This window comes from Mustelus asterias, chromosome 11 (assembly GCF_964213995.1).
Source record: "Mustelus asterias chromosome 11, sMusAst1.hap1.1, whole genome shotgun sequence".
Classification (NCBI taxonomy): Eukaryota; Metazoa; Chordata; class Chondrichthyes; order Carcharhiniformes; family Triakidae; genus Mustelus; species Mustelus asterias.
In genome coordinates, this window is record NC_135811.1 from 5,059,561 (window position 1) to 5,075,955 (window position 16,395).

The 16,395-nt window shown below is 46.1% G+C and overlaps 1 protein-coding gene across 3 annotated transcripts in view; it reads left to right on the forward strand.

The window, feature by feature from the left end:
* cox15 (cytochrome c oxidase assembly factor COX15) overlaps positions 1–16,395 on the forward strand; it is a 39,554-nt gene that overhangs the window by 13,195 nt on the left and 9,964 nt on the right. For all 3 annotated transcript variants that reach the window (XM_078223044.1, XM_078223042.1, XM_078223043.1), the window contains exons 5-6: positions 8,104–8,271; positions 10,666–10,747. In XM_078223044.1, the coding sequence (XP_078079170.1) occupies positions 8,104–8,271; positions 10,666–10,747 (250 nt within the window). The remainder of the gene's footprint in view (positions 1–8,103; positions 8,272–10,665; positions 10,748–16,395) is intronic.

The window sequence follows — 16,395 nt, forward strand, 5'->3', positions numbered from 1 at the left end:
CAACAAATGACAGAGGTAAACACCAAGAATGCTGGTGACACTTAGCAAGTCGGGCAGCGTCTGTGGAGAGTAAAATAAATAGAACATAGAACAGTACAGCACAGAACAGGCCCTTCGGCCCACGATGTTGTGCTGAGCTTTATCTGAAACCAAGATCAAGCTATCCCACTCCCTATCATCCTGGTGTGCTCCATGTGCCTATCCAATAACCGCTTAAATGTTCCTAAAGTGTCTGACTCCACTATCACTGCAGGCAGTCCATTTCACACCCCAACCACTCTCTGCGTAAAGAACCTACCTCTGATATCCTTCCTGTATCTCCCACCATCAACCCTATAGTTTTGTCCCCTTGTAATAGCTCCATCCACCCGAGGAAATAGTCTTTGAACGTTCACTCTATCTATCCCCTTCATCATTTTATAAACCTCTATTAAGTCTCCCCTCAGCCTCCTCTGCTCCAGAGAGAACAGCCCTAGCTCCCTCAACCTTTCCTCATAAGTTAATATTTTGTTTGTGATCTTTTGCTAGAACTCTGATGATAGATCATGGGCCTGAAGTTAACTCTGTTTTACTCTTGTTCCACGGACCATGAGTAACCCACTGAGTGTTCCCAGCATTTTCTGTCTTTAGTTCCGATTTCCTGCATCCACCTCAGAGGTTGATGTTCAGGTTGTGGCATTTCTGACCTGATTAACTGGAGAGTCAGTCTGTATTACAGAATGGTGGAGTTTCCTTTGACACCCTTGGTGAATGGGTAGCCTCCTCTGCGGTCATTCCGCTGGCAAGTGCACTGCCCATTGGTGTATGCAACGGAGGAAAGTCCCAGTTTCAGTTCTGGGGCCTATGCTGAGATAGCCGAATCGCGACAGTGTCGGGAACAATGGGATGGTGCTGTTACTGGCACAGGCAGACTAATTAGGAGGGGGAAAGTTAGCCAGGATTCCCTCTCCTGATTTTCACCTGGCTCCCCTGTACCTTTGCTGGAAGTGGGTACTCTGGATTAAGGGGCCTTTTTATTAAAAGAAAATGAATAATTCTGCAAAAGAACCAAAAGGGTTGAATGGCAAAACTAGCCCTCTGAATGTGAAATTTGGAACAGGAGCTCCAGCTAGCTAGGGACAAATGAAATACGGCCATTTGGCCCTCGAGCCTGCTGACCCATTCCATAAGGTCATGGCTGATCTGACTGTGACCTCAACTCCACTTTCCTCTCTGCCTCCTATGGCCCTCAGGTAAAGTTGCAGGTAAATATGTTGCTCTATGCAGTAGGTCCTATAGCAGATGACATTCTCTGAAGGCAAGGTGCGACCTATATCGCCTACTACTTCCTGCAGATGCAAAGCACTCAAAGACAAGCTAATCCCTGGTCACACAGGCAGCATTTGACTGAGTGTGGCATCAAGGATCCTGAGCAAAGCTAAGGTTACTGGAAAACAGTGGGAAAACTCTCTGCTGGTTGGAGTCATACCTGGAACAAAGGAATTTAGTGGTGGAGGTTGAAGGTCAATCATCTCAGCTCCCAACAACACTCGAGAAGCTTGACATCATTATAAAGCAGACCCTTGCTTGATCAATACGCTAACCACAACCTTCGACATTCACTGCCTCCACCACTGACGCACAGCGGCAGCCGTGTGTACCATCTACCAGATGCACCGCAACGACTCGCCAAGGCTCCTTCGGCAGCACCTTCCAAACCCACCACCTCTACCACCTAGAAGGACAAGGCGGAGCTGGGGGTGACTTGGAAATATATTGCCATTCCTTCACTGTCGCTGGGGTCAAAATCCTGGACCTCCATCCCTAACAGCACTGTGGGTGTACCTACACCGTACGGGGCTGCAACAGGTCAAAATGGCGGCCCACCCACCACCTCAGGGGGGCAATTAGTGATGGGCAGTATCTTCTGGGCTAGTCAATGACATCCACATCCAATGAAATAATAGGAAAATATTCCTGTGTGTTCAGGATGAAAAATCCTCCGACTGTGACCAGATCAAAGATGATCTTGCGTTGGATTAAGTGTTCCGGTGTACGAGGCAGGGGCGAGTTCCGACCCTTTCGTGGGGCTATTATTCCTGGCAACCCTCAGACTTCAGATAGCTGAGTAGATCAGATAGGTAAGAGTTTTAACAACAGCAGGTTAAAGTCCAACAGGTTTATTTGGTAGCAAATACCATTAGCTTTCGGAGTGCAGCTCCTTCATCAGTTCTGACGAAGGAGCAGCGCTCCGAAAGCTAATGGCATTTGCTACCAAATAAACCTGTTGGACTTTAACCTGGTGTTGTTAAAACTCTTACTGTGTTTACCCCAGTCCAACGTCGGCATCTCCACATCGTGGCTAGATCAGATAGGCCAGGCGGGCAGCGGTTCCCAACCCCAAGCAAACCAGAATGTCGGGAAACTCCGGCAGAAGCCATTTCTGTCGCGGGAAGTGAACATGGACGCCAAGACTGCCCAGCAGGAGGCGCTGATCGTGTCCAGCTAGGTGAGACTGGACACTTTGAACACTTGCAAATCCAGGGATGGTTAAAAACAACTCAAAGCTGCGGAGCAGCTGATATTTAAAAAACACATTCCTTCCCGAAAATACAAAGTGCGGAAAATTATGACCCTAATCCTGACAGAGGGAGACAGAGCGAGAGAGCGACAGAGGGAGACCGAGCGAGAGAGCGACAGAGGGAGACCGAGCGACAGAGGGAGACCGAGCGACAGGGGGAGACCGGGGGGCAGGGGGAGACCGGGCGGCAGGGGGAGACCAGGCAGCAGGGAGAGATACACAGAGTGAGCGATAGTGAGAAAGAAAAACAGAAGAGAGAGAGAGACAAAGAGAAAGATCAAGAGATGGGTGGGAGAGTGAGAATGCTGTTCGCTTTTAAATGCTTCAAGGCAGCAAAACTCCCCCAAACAGTTTCTCTCCCTCAACCATGGAGTCCCTCTCCCTCCACCGCGGGCGGGAGTCCCTCTCCCTTCACCGCGGGGGGACCCTCCTCCCTCCACCGCGGAGGGACCCCCTCCACCATGGGACCAGTGTCCCTCCAGCGTGGGCTCCTCTTCCTCCACCATGGGACCCCCCTCCATTGTGCTGCCCTTTCTCTGAGCTACTAACTGCTTTAGGATAGGTGGCGATCAGCATGTCATCTGGTTTAGCCTGGAACTTTTGCAGACACCCCGACAAGTAAAGGGATACCTTCCAGCAGTTTAAGCTGTGGCCTCCTGACTCTGCTGTCTCCCAACTCCAGATGACAGTTCACCTCCATTTCCAGTCTCCTGAAACTATCAGACCAAGATCAGTTCATTCAGGATCTGAGAGGCTCCTGTCTCCCTCAATCCCCCCCCCAACCTTCAGCCACAGCGAGTGAGCAGACATACATTCACACGCACACTCATGCACGCGCACACTCATGCGTACACTCATACGCACATGCACACACACACATTCATACTCGCACACAAACACAGACACTCAAACATACAGAAACACACACTCACAAACACACACACTCACTCTTACTGTCACATTCGCTGTCTGTCTCTCTCACACACACACACGGTCTCTCTCATTTCAGTGGATTTTTTGATATAAAGAGAAGGACATATTGGGAGAGAGAGGCAGAGAGAGAGAGGGGGGGGCAGAAAGCAAGATGGGCAGAGAGAGAGCAAAAGGAAGGGGCAGAGAGAGAGGGGGAGCAAGAGGCAATGTGAGAGATATTGTGAAAGGCAGAGCAAGCGAGACAGAAATGGAGAGATAGATATACAAAGAGAGAGTGAGAGACACAGAAAGAGGGCCGGAGAGAAAGAGAGACAGAAAGAGAGGGAGAGAGACAGAAAGAATGAGAGATGGAGTAAGAAAGACAGAGGGAAAGGGAGAGACTGAAACAGGGAGACAGAGAGAGAGACAAGCGAGCTCCTGCTGTTCCCTTGCTGCGTCTGTGTCTCAAATGGTTGTCATGATGTGGAGATGCCGGCGTTGGACTGGGGTAAACACAGTAAGAAGTTTAACAACACCAGGTTAAAGTCCAACAGGTTTATTTGGTAGCAAAAGCCACACAAGCTTTCGGAGCTCCAAGCCCCTTCTTCAGGTGAGTGGGAATTCTGTTCACAGAGCATATAAAGACATGTAAATTGAGTTTGTGTCTTTATATGCTCTGTTTGTGAACAGAATTCCCACTCACCTGAAGAAGGGGCTTGGAGCTCCGAAAGCTTGTGTGGCTTTTGCTACCAAATAAACCTGTTGGACTTTAACCTGGTGTTGTTAAACTTCTTACTAAGTTTCTCTACCCCATTCTTCCGCTTTTTCCCTGTAATCTTTGATCCCCATACCAATCTATCTCTGTCTTAAATGCACTCAATGACCTGGCCTCCTTAGCCTTTTGGCAATAAATTCCATAGATTCACCACCGTCTGGCTGAAGAAATTCCTCCTCAACTCAGTTCTAAAGGGTCCCTTTACTCTGAGGCTGTGCCCTCAGATCCGAGTCTCTCCCACTAATGGAAACATCTTCCCCATGTCCACTCTATCCATGCCTTTCAGTATCCTGTAAGTTTCAATGAGATTTCCCCTCGGCCTTCTGTGCTTCATCGAGTACAAACCCAGAGTCCTCAGACATTCCTCATACATCAAGCTTTTAATCCCCGGGAATTCCTGTGACAGCACATCCATCCTTAGATACGGGGCCCAAAATTGCTCGCAATATTCTAAATGGAGTCTGACCAGAGCCTTCTAAAGTCTCAGCAGTACATCCCTGTTTTGTATTCTAGTCCTCTTGAAATGAATGCTAACATTGGATTTGCTTTCCTAACTACCAACTCAACCTGCAAGTTAACCTTAAGAGAATCCTGAACGAAGACTCCCAAGTTCCTTTGCGCTTCCAATTTCTGAACTTTCTCCACATTAGTTTAAACTAAACATTTACAAAATAATCTACACCTCTATTCTTCCTACCAAAGTGCATAGCCTCACACTTTCCCACATTGTATTCCATCTGCCATTTCTTTACCCACTCTCCTATCCTGTCCAAGTCCTTCTGCAGTCTCCCCACCTTTTCAATACTCCCTGTCCCTCCACCTATCTTTGTCAGAGTCATAGAGGTTTACAGCATGGAAACAGGCCCATTGGCCCAACTTGTCCATGCCGCCCTTTTTTTTTAAAACCCCTAGTTTAATGGGCATTTGGCCCATATCCCTCTATACCCATCGTACCCATGCAACTATCTAAATGCTTTTTAAAAGACAAAATTGTACCCGCCTCTACTACTACCTCTGGCAGCTTGTCCCAGACACTCACCACCCTCTGTATGAAAGAATTGCCCCTCTGGACACGTTTGTATCTCTCCCCTCTCACCTTAAACCTGTGCCCTCTAGTTTTAGACTCCCCCACCTTTGGGAAAAGACATTGACTATCTAGCTGATCTGTGCCCCTCATTATTTTATAGACCTCTATAAGATCACCCCTCAGCCTTCTACACTCCAGGGAAAAAGTCCCAGTCTATCCAGCCTCTCCTTATAACTCCATCTATCAAGTCCCGATGGCATCCTAGTAAATCTTTTCTACACTCTTTCTAGTTTAATAATATCCTTTCTATAATAGGGTGACCAAAATTGCACACAGTATTCCAAGTGTGGCCTTACCAATGTCTTGTACAACTTCAACAAGACGTCCCAACTCCTGTATTCAATGTTCTGACCGATGAAACCAAGCATGCCGAATGCCTTCTTCACCACTCTGTCCACCTGTGACTCCACTTTCAAGGAGCTATGAACATGTACCCCTAGATCTCTTTGTTCTGTATCTCTCCCCAATGCCCTACCATTAACTGAGAAAGTCCTGCCCTGGTTCAGTCTACCAAAATGCATCACCTCGCATTTGTCTAAATTAAACTCCATCTGCCATTTGTCAGCCCACTGGCCCAATTGATCAAGATCCCGTTGCAATTGGAAATAACTTTCTTCACTGTCCACTATGCCACCAATCTTAGTATCATCTGCAAACTTACTAACCATGCCTCCTATATTCTCATCCAAATCATTAATATGAATGACAAATAACAGTGGACCCAGCACTGATCCCTGAGGCACACTGCTGGTCACAGGCCTCCAGTTTGAAAAACAACTCTCTACAACCACCCTCGGGCTTCTGTCAAGAAGCCAATTTTGTATCCGTTTAGATACCTCACCCTGAATCCCGTGAGATTTAACCTTATGCAACAACCTACCATGCGGTACCTTGTCAAAGGCCTTGCTAACGTCCATGTAGACAACATCAACTGCACTGCCCTCATCTACCTTCTTGGTTACCCCTTCAAAAAAGTTATGTATCATCTACAAAGAAGTTTTATCAAAAATTATAGGGGGATCTTAATCAGTGAGGGTATTGGGCCGAAGATTGGGAAATGGATTTCAATACAGATAAGTGTGAGCTGTTGCATTTTGGAAAGTCAAACCAGGGTAGGACTTGTACAGTGAATGGTAGGGCCTTGGGAAGTGTTGAGGAACAGAGAGACCTAGGAGTACAAGTACATAGTTCATTGAAAGAGACGTTACAGGTAGACAGGGTAGTGAAGAAGGCATTTAGGGCACTGGCCTTCATCAGTCAGGGCATTGAGTATAGGCGTTAGGACATTATGTTACAGTTGTATAGGTTGTTGATGAGGCCGCACTTGGAGTATTGTGTACAGTTTTGGTCACCCTGTTATAGGAAAGACACTTACAAAACGGAAAGAGTGCAAAGAAGATTTACAAGGATGTTACCAGGACTGGTGGGCCAGAGTTATAGGGAGAGGTTGGCCAGGCTAGGGCTTTATTCCTCGGAACCTAGGAGAATGAGAACAATCTTATTGAGGTGTATCAAATCATGAGGGGCATAGAGATAGGATGAACACACAGTCTTTTTCCCAGGGTAGGGGAATTAAAAACTAGAGGGCATAGGTTTAAATGAGAGGGGAAAGATTTAAAAGGAACCCGAGGGGCAACTTCTTCATGCAGAGGGTGGTGCGTGTATGGAATGAGCTGCCAGAGGTAGGTACAAGAGTAACATTTAAAAAGCATTTGGATAGGTACATGGATGGGAAAGGATTAGAGGGATATGGGCCAAATGTGGGCAATTGGAACTAGCTGGGAGGGCAGCATGGACTGGCTGGGCCGAAGGGCCTTTTCCGTGCTGTATTGCTCCATGACGCTATGACAATGAATCTCAGCTCTTTTGTTGATTGAAAATCTGCCTAACTCGACCTTGAATATATTCAGTGATCAGGCTCCTCTTCTCTCTGTGGCAGAGAATTCTAAAGAATAATGACTCCCTGGGAGAAGAAATTCCTCCTCAGGTCCATCTTTAAATTAGACCTCTTATTTTAACACTGTGCTGCCTGGTTCTAGATTCTCCCTGCAATGAGAAGCATCCTCAAAACCAGCCTGGCTTATTTATTTTCTTTATAGAAGAGCAATGAATTCTATTCCTATGTTCTGACCAACATTCTTTGTCAGGGTATTGCATTAAAAACAGCTGCTCATTCACCTCATTGCTGTTTGCGCACTGTTGCTGTTTTCCTAGTTTTCTGTACTCAGTCAAGACGGGGTAGCTGTGACACGGAGGAACTGAGAGATGGATAAGGGGGAGAACATGAGGTTTGAGTTTTGCTGCTGGCTTTGCAGCTTGCTGAGAACGTGTTGCAAACGTTAGGAATATGTGGGATAAAAGTGCAGAGATTTTTTTAAATCTCTAAGGACCCAATGTTTGACGACACTTGGGGAAGCACAGGAGGATAAACTGTCCTGTACCAACAGAATCAAATGTGACCTGGTGACGAAAAGGATTTGTTTGTGACATGAATGAATGAGCCAGGGCATGATGCAGATATGAAAAGTAGCTGGGAATCTGAAACTAGGGCAGAAAACTGCAGTACGGGTCACTCAGGATCCAAACACCAAATATGCATGTTAATGTGTACCAGAGTTTTGTTCTCCTCTCCTCCCTAGTTCTGGGTGCTGACAGACCTGCTTTGCATCCCCGCCATCTTCCCTGCTCTAATCCTAGAATGATGTTTTCATTTTCACAGCCCTGTGATCTCTTGGTGTTTTATCTCCGCCCCTTGTTGTTCCTCCTCAGGGTTTGCTGGGCTGGTACATGGTGAAGAGCGGTTTGGAGGAGAAGAAAGATTCGCACGACATCCCCCGGGTCAGCCAGTATCGCTTGGCTGCGCATCTTGGATCCGCACTAGTACTGTACTGTGCCAGTCTGTGGACTGGCCTGTCTCTGCTCCTACCCCCAAAACAGGTACCACTCCTCCATCCAATCCCCAATCTTATTTCTTTCCAAGTTACAATTGTAAAATAAAATATGATCAAAAATCATAGAAACATAGAAAAACTACAGCACAAAACAGGCCCTTCGGCCCCACAAGTTGTGCCGAACATATCCCTACCTTTTAGGCCTACCTATAACCCTCCATCCTATTAAGTCCCATGTACTCATCCAGGAGTCTCTTAAAAGACCCTATTGAGTTTGCCTCCACCACCACTGACGGCAGCCGATTCCACTTGCCCACCACCCTCTGTGAAAAACTTACCCCTAACATTTCCCCTGTACCTACCCCCCAGCACCTTAAACCTGTGTCCTCTCGTAGCAGCTATTTCCACCCTGGGAAAAAGCCTCTGAGAGTCCACCCGATCTATGCCTCTTAACATCTTATATACCTCTATTAGGTCTCCTCTCATCCTACGTCTCTCCAAGGAGAAAAGACCGAGCTCCCTCAGCCTATCCTCATAAGGCATGCCACTCAATCCAGGCAACATCCTTGTAAATCTCCTCTGCACCCTTTCAATCTTTTCCACATCCTTCCTGTAATGAGGCGACCAGAACTGAGCACAGTACTCCAAGTGGGGTCTGACGAGGGTCTTATATAGCTGCATCATTATCCCCGGACTCCGAAACTCAATCCCTCGATTGATAAAGGCCAGCACACCATACACCTTCTTAACCACCTCCTCCACCTACGGGGGCGATTTTAGAGTCCTATGGACCCGGACCCCAAGGTCCTTCTGATCCTCTACAGTACTAAGAGTCTCTCCCTTTATATTGTACTCATGCTTTAGTATTTTTGGAGCAAGTGAAACGAGAATATTCCATGAAATTAATTCTGTGGATGTCGATGCCACTGGCCAGGCCAGCACTTATTGTCCATCCCCAAATGCCCTTGTGAAGGTAATTGTGAGCCATCTTCTTGAAATGCTGCAGCCATGTTGTGAAGGTACAGCCACAGTGCTGTAAGGGAGAGAGTTCCAACATGGAGACTCAGCAAGAGTGAAGAAACAGCCAATGAATTTCCAAGTTGGGGTAAGTGTGAGACATGGAGGAATGTGGTACTCACACACATCTCCTGCCTGTGTCACTCTTGGTAGAAGTTACAGGTTTAGAAGCTGCTGTCAAAGGAATCTTGTTGAGTCGCTGCAGTGCATCTTGTAGATGGTACACACTGCTGCCACTGTGCATCGGTGGTGGAGGGAATTAATGTTCAAGATGGTGGGTGGGTTTTCAATCAAGTGGGATTGCTTTGTCCTGGATGGTGTCGAGCTTCTTGACTGTTGTTGGAACCGCACTCATCCAAGCAAGTGGAGAATATTCCATCAGACCTGACCTGTGCCTTGCTGATGGCGGACATCCTTTGGGGATTTGGGAGGTGAGTTACTCACCGCAGGATTCCCAGCCTCTGACCTGCTCTTGTAACTACAGTATTTAACTGATTGATTGGCAGAGTGATGGTATAAGCTGCCCGTTACTTTAATTCCGTGATATTGGGGCTTGCTCCCAGAGAGAGGACAAATTTGTTCATGTTTTTAAAAACAAAACATACCTAGAGTTGTGAGATTGTATGTGTATGTTTTGAGTTGATTAAATTTTAATCTCTTTATATTTAAACATTCTACAGATTTAGTTCATGGGAGAAATGAGGTCAGCAACATCACAGACGGAAGGTGAAAGAGGAAAAGCAGGAATACATCCCAGTTATTTGTTGTACTGTACAGATCTGCACCCATATTTAAACTTTAAATCCACGTCTCCATTAATTTGCTTTTCTGGCTGCAGGCGTGATTTAGAAATGTGTTGAACAGAACTGATCAAATGCCTTTGCAACCCTTCAGAAATGTGGCATTTCATACAGGACAGAGCAGTGAGTTTGTGATATCAGCACAGGTCTAAACTGAGTAGACTGGTCTCTGATTTGATTTGATTTATTATTGTCACATGTATCAGTATACAGTGAAAAGTATTGTTTCTTGCACTCTATACAGACAAAGCATACCGTTCATAGAGAAGGGAAGGAGAGGGTGCAGAATGTAGTGTTACGGTCATAGCTAGGGTGTAGAGAAAGATCAACTTAATGCAAGGTAGGTCCAGATTTGTGGACCAGATTGTCAGGAATGAAGCTAATGACTAAATGACACAATGTTCTAGATGTCCCATCAATGAACCTTTGTCCCAATCTCAGAAGCACAACCTATGCTTCACCATTGTGGCTTTTCTATCTTTTATGCTGTAGTTATGGCTTCTCAGTGAAACTGGCAATTCGAACTTCATCACAGGGTGAACTTAGATGTCTGGATTTAGCTGAAACGTGTTACTATCAGGTGCACATGCATTGCGTTTAATTCAAGTTTTTTGTTAACGCAGATGCCCAATACTGGTCGGATGCTGCTATTGAGAAGGTTTGCTCGTGGGACTGGAGGCTTGGTATTCATTACAGCACTGTCAGGTAAAGCTGTCTGTACTAATGACTGTTCACAGAGTCATAGAGGTTTACAGCATGGAAACAGGCCCTTCGGCCCAACTTGTCCATGCCGCCTTTTTTTTTAAACCCCATAAGCTAATCCCAATTGCCTGCATTTGGCCCATATCCCTCTATACCCACCGTACCCATGTAACTGTCTAAATGCTTTTTAAAAGACAAAATTGTACCCGCTTCTACTACTACCTCTGGCAGCTTGTTCCAGACACTCACCACCCTCTGTGTGAACAAAATGCCCCTCTGGACCCTTTTGTATCTCTCCCCTCTCACCTTAAACCTATGCCCTCTAGTTTTAGACTCCCCTACCTTTGGGAAAGGATATTGACTATCTAGCTGATCCGTGCCCCTCATTATTTTATAGACCTCTATAAGATCACCCCTCAGCATCCTACGCTCCAGAGAAAAAAGTCCCAGTCTATCCAGCCTCTCTTTATAACTCAAACCATCAAGTCCCGGTAGCATCCTTGTAAATCTCTTCTGCACTCTTTCTAGTTTAATAATATCCTTTCTATAATAGGGTGACCAGAACTGTACACAGTATTCCAAGTGTGGCCTTACCAATGTCTTGTACAACTTCAACAAGACGTCCCAACTCCTGTATTCAATATTCTGACCAATGAAACCAAACATGTTGAATGCCTTCTCCACCACTCTGTCCACCTGTGACTCCACTTTCAAGGAGCTATGAACATGTATCCCTAGATCTTTTTGTTCTATAACTCTCCCCAATGCCCTACTATTAACTGAGTAAGTCCTGTCCTGGTTCAATCTACCAAAATGCATCACCTCGCATTTATCTAAATTAAACTCCATCTGCCATTTGTCAGCCCACTGGCCCAATTGATCAAGATCCCGATGCAATCGAAGATAACTTTCTTCACTGTCCACTATATCACCAATCTTGGTGTCATCTGAAAACTTACTAACTATGCCTCCAATGTTCTCATCCAAATCATTAATACAAATGACAAATAACAATGGACCCAGCACTGATCCCTGAGGCACACTGCTGGTCACAGGCCTCCAGTTTGTAAAACAACCCTCTACAACCACCCTCTGGCTTCTCTCAAGAAGCCAATTTTGTATCCATTTAGATACCTCATCCTGGATCCCGTGAGATTTAACCTTATGCAATAACCTACTATGCGGTACCTTGTCAAAGACCTTGCTAAAGTCCATGTAGACAATATCAACTGCACTGCCCTCATCTACCTTCTTGGTTATCCCTTCAAAAAACTCAATCAAATTTGTGAGACATGATTTTCCACTCACAAAGCCATGCTGACTGTCCCTAATCAGTCCGTGCATCTCTAAATGCCTGTAGATCCTGTCTCTCAAAATACCTTCCAACAACTTACCCACCACAGATGTGAGGCTCACTGGCCTGTAGTTCCCAGGCTTTTCCCTGCAGCCCTTTTTAAACAAAGGCGCAACATTTGCCACTCTCCAATCTTCAGGCACCTCACCCGTGACAATCAATGATTCAAATATCTCGGCTAGGGGACCCGCAATTTCCTCCCTAGCTTCCCACAATGTCCTGGGATACACTTCATCAGGTCCCGGGGATTTATCTACCTTGATGCGTTTTAAGTACAGTTGATGTTGTCTACATGGACTTTAGCAAGGCCTTTGACAAGGTACCGCATGGTAGGTTGTTGCATAAGGTTAAATCTCACAGGATCCAGGATGAGGTAGCTAAATGGATAAGTTTTAAGACTTCCAGCACCTCTCTCTCTGTAATATGTACACTCCTCAAGCTATCACTATTTATTTCCCCAAGTTCCCTAACATCCATGCTTTTCTCAACAGTAAATACTGATGAGAAATATTCATTTAGGATCTCACCCATCTCTTGTGGATCCACATGTAGATGACCTTGTTGATCCTTAAGAGGCCCTACTCTCTCCCTTGTTACTCGTTTGCCCTTTATGTATTTGTAGAAGCTCTTTGGATTCTCCTTTGCCTTATCTGCCAAAACAAACTCATATCCCCTTTTTGCCCTCTTGATTTCTCTCTCAATTCTATTCCTACACCGCTTATACTCTTCAAGGGATTCACTTGATCCCAGCTGCCTATGCATGTCATGTGTTTCTTCTTCTCAACCAGGGCCTCAATATCCCAAGTCATCCAGGGTTCCCTACTTCTGCCAGCCTTGCCCTTCACTCGAAGAGGAATGTGCTTACCCTGAACCCTGGTTAACACACTTTTGAATGCCATAAAGAGAATCGATAGGGTTGGTGTCTCGGTAAGATGATATTGAATGGGCTGAGGGGCTACCCTCACCGGGATCTGTGAATTAGTGGAGGATGAAAGTGCAGGTGTGTGAATGGGAAGTATCCCAAAACTGGGCTTCCGGGTGTTTGCTAACACTGACTAAATGCAGCCACGTGTAAAAAAGCAACATAGTGCGTAAAGTTTCATAGAACTACAGGGTAGGTAAGGAAAAGTTTTTCCACAGGTTGGGGAGAGTCTTTGACTAGGAGGCAGAGCCTAAAGATTTCGGGGTGAAATTAAAAAACGCTTCTACGCACACAAGGTGATAGGAGTTTGGAATTCTCTTCTGTGAATGGCTCTTAATGCTCGACTGGTTGTTAGTTTTAGATCCTAGACTGAGATTTTTGTTGATTAAAGATATTAAGGGATATGGGGGAAAGGTAGGAACAAGGAAATTACTGCGGATGCTGGAATCTGAAACCAAAAGAGAAAATGCTGGAAAATCTCAGCAGGTCTGGCAGCATCTGTAAGGAGAGAAAAGAGCTGACGTTTCGAGTCCAGATGACCCTTTGTCAAAGCTCAGAGGTAGCTGTACACAATTAGGTTGCAGATCGGCTATGATCACATTGAAGGGTGCAGCAGGCTCGAGCTGAAGGGCATCTTGCTGTTTCAATGAGCCAGTTAGGATTGGTGCCTTCCACAGAAAACTTCAGAAAATAATCGGATCTTTCCCACTGAAAGCCAGTTAAATTCAGGGGAGGGAATCTGCTCTTGAACAAACACTGGAGTATTTGCTTTCGCTGCTTATTATGATAATTAAAGACAAGGCAGCAATAAAGCACTAAATACACGAAGCATCCCAACTTTTGATTTTGAAGGTATTCACTTTTGTGTTGGTGGGATCAAGAACTGCAAGGATGGTTTCATGTGGTTTCCTTCCCCCCACCAGTCAATCCCTGCTCAAAATGCTGAATCCCCCCCCCAGGATAATAGGTCCAAACTATCCCCTTGGACCTGACCAAATCCATCCTTCTCAGTAAGTGAGTGTAGATGGTTGTCTTGTGGCTGCAATTGTACGGGGGAATGGTGAGTTTTCTATCACACTCAGGAGATTTTGTGGCGCAATGGTAGTGCCCCTACCACTGGATCAGAAGTTCTGGGTTCAAGTCCAACACCAGCAGTTGTTGGTGAGGGAAGGAGCGTTCAACACAGTTCAACTGGCTCATAATCAGCTCGGAAATCCTTCCAGCACTTCCTCCACTATTAACTCAAAGGTGATAAATACAGTGTGGGTCTGAAAATGCGCTAAACAAACAAACCCAAGGCTACTTTAACAAAAAGAAAATACATGAACAGCAGCCAGCTGTTGCTATACAAAAATGCCCAGCTTATAACAGGAAAGTTGTATACAACTACTGATTCAAGCCTTGCAAATGGTGAAGAAAGAGGCTTGGAGAGAATCAGGAGGTGAGACCCTCATCAGAGTACCCAGTCTTTGACCTGCTATTGCATGAAGTGTTGAAAAGATCATTCCAGATAAACGTTTTGATCAATGCAACCTGCCACTCGACTGCAAGCCTGTTGATGGCTGTGGAAGAAATATCACTTGCCATTTGTCAGTCCAGACCTGGGTATTGCGCTGCCGTGGGCTGCTCCATTTTATGAATGGAGCTGTGCATTAGAATTATCAGCAAGTGGTTTCTGATGGAGAGGAGGTCTTTGGTGATGGCTGAACTGGGGACAGTGTCCTGAGGAATTCCTGCAGTGATATTCTGGGGCTGTGACCACTCGCTGCCCAACGACCCTAACCGTTCTTTTCAGTGGCTCAGCCACGGGAGGAGATCCCATTCACCTCCATTTCTGCCAGATTTCCTCGGCTCCTTATTGCCGTCCATATGTTATGGTGATGTAGAGGTTATGTTACTGAGGCTGTAATCTAGAGGCCTGGGGTTAATGATCCAGAGACAAAAGTCCAAATCCCACCATGACAACTGGGAAATTTAAATTTGATAATTAATACATCTATAAAAAAAAGCTAATATCAGTATTGGTGACTACTGCATTTTCAATTAGAACGCATCCAGTTTAGAACATAGAACATAGAAAGCCACAGCACAAACAGGCCCTTCGGCCCACAAGTTGCGCCGATCATATCCCTACCTCTAGGCCTATCTATAGCCCTCAATCCCATTAAATCCCATGTACTCATCCAGAAGTCTCTTAAAAGACCCCAACGAGTTTGCCTCCACCACCACCGACGTCAGACGATTCCACTCACCCACCACCCTCTGAGTGAAAAACTTACCCCTGACATCACCTCTGTACCTACCCCCCCAGCACCTTAAACCTGTGTCCTCTCGTAGCAACCATTTCAGCCCTTGGAAATAGCCTCTGAGAGTCTACCCTATCCAGACCTCTCAACATCTTGTAAACCTCTATCAGGTCACCTCTCATCCTGCGTCTCTCCAGGGAGAAAAGACCAAGCTCCCTCAACCTATCCTCATAAGGCATGCCCCCCAATCCAGGCAACATCCTTGTAAATCTCCTCTGCACCCTTTCAATGGCTTCAACATCTTTCCTGTAATGAGGTGACCAGAACTGCGCGCAGTACTCCAAGTGGGGTCTAACCAGGGTCCTATAAAGCTGCAGCATTATCTCCCGACTCCTAAACTCAATCCCTCGATTAATGAAGGCCAGTACGCCGTACGCCTTCTTGACCGCATCCTCCACCTGCGAGGCCGATTTAAGAGTCCTATGGACCCGGACCCCAAGGTCCTTCTGATCCTCTACACTGCTAAGAATGGTACCCTTCATATTATACTGCTGCTTCATCCCATTGGATCTGCCAAAATGGATCACCACACACTTATCCGGGTTGAAGTCCATCTGCCACTTCTCCGCCCAGTCTTGCATTCTATCTATGTCTCGCTGCAACTTCTGACATCCCTCCAAACTATCCACAACACCACCTACCTTGGTGTCGTCAGCAAACTTACCAACCCATCCCTCCACTTCCTCATCCAGGTCATTTATGAAAATGACAAACAGCAAGGGTCCCAGAACAGATCCCTGGGGCACTCCACTGGTCACTGACCTCCATGCAGAGAAAGACCCCTCCACAGCCACTCTCTGCCTTCTGCAGGCAAGCCAGTTCTGGATCCACAAGGCAACAGCCCCTTGGATCCCATGCCCTCTCACTTTCTCAAGAAGTCTTGCATGGGGGACCTTATCGAACGCCTTGCTGAAGTCCATATAGACCACATCCACCGCTCTTCCTTCGTCAATGTGTTTGGTCACATTTTCAAAGAACTCAACCAGGCTCGTAAGGCACGACCTGCCCTTGACAAAGCCGTGCTGACTACTTTTGATCATACTAAACTTCTCTAGATGATCATAAATCC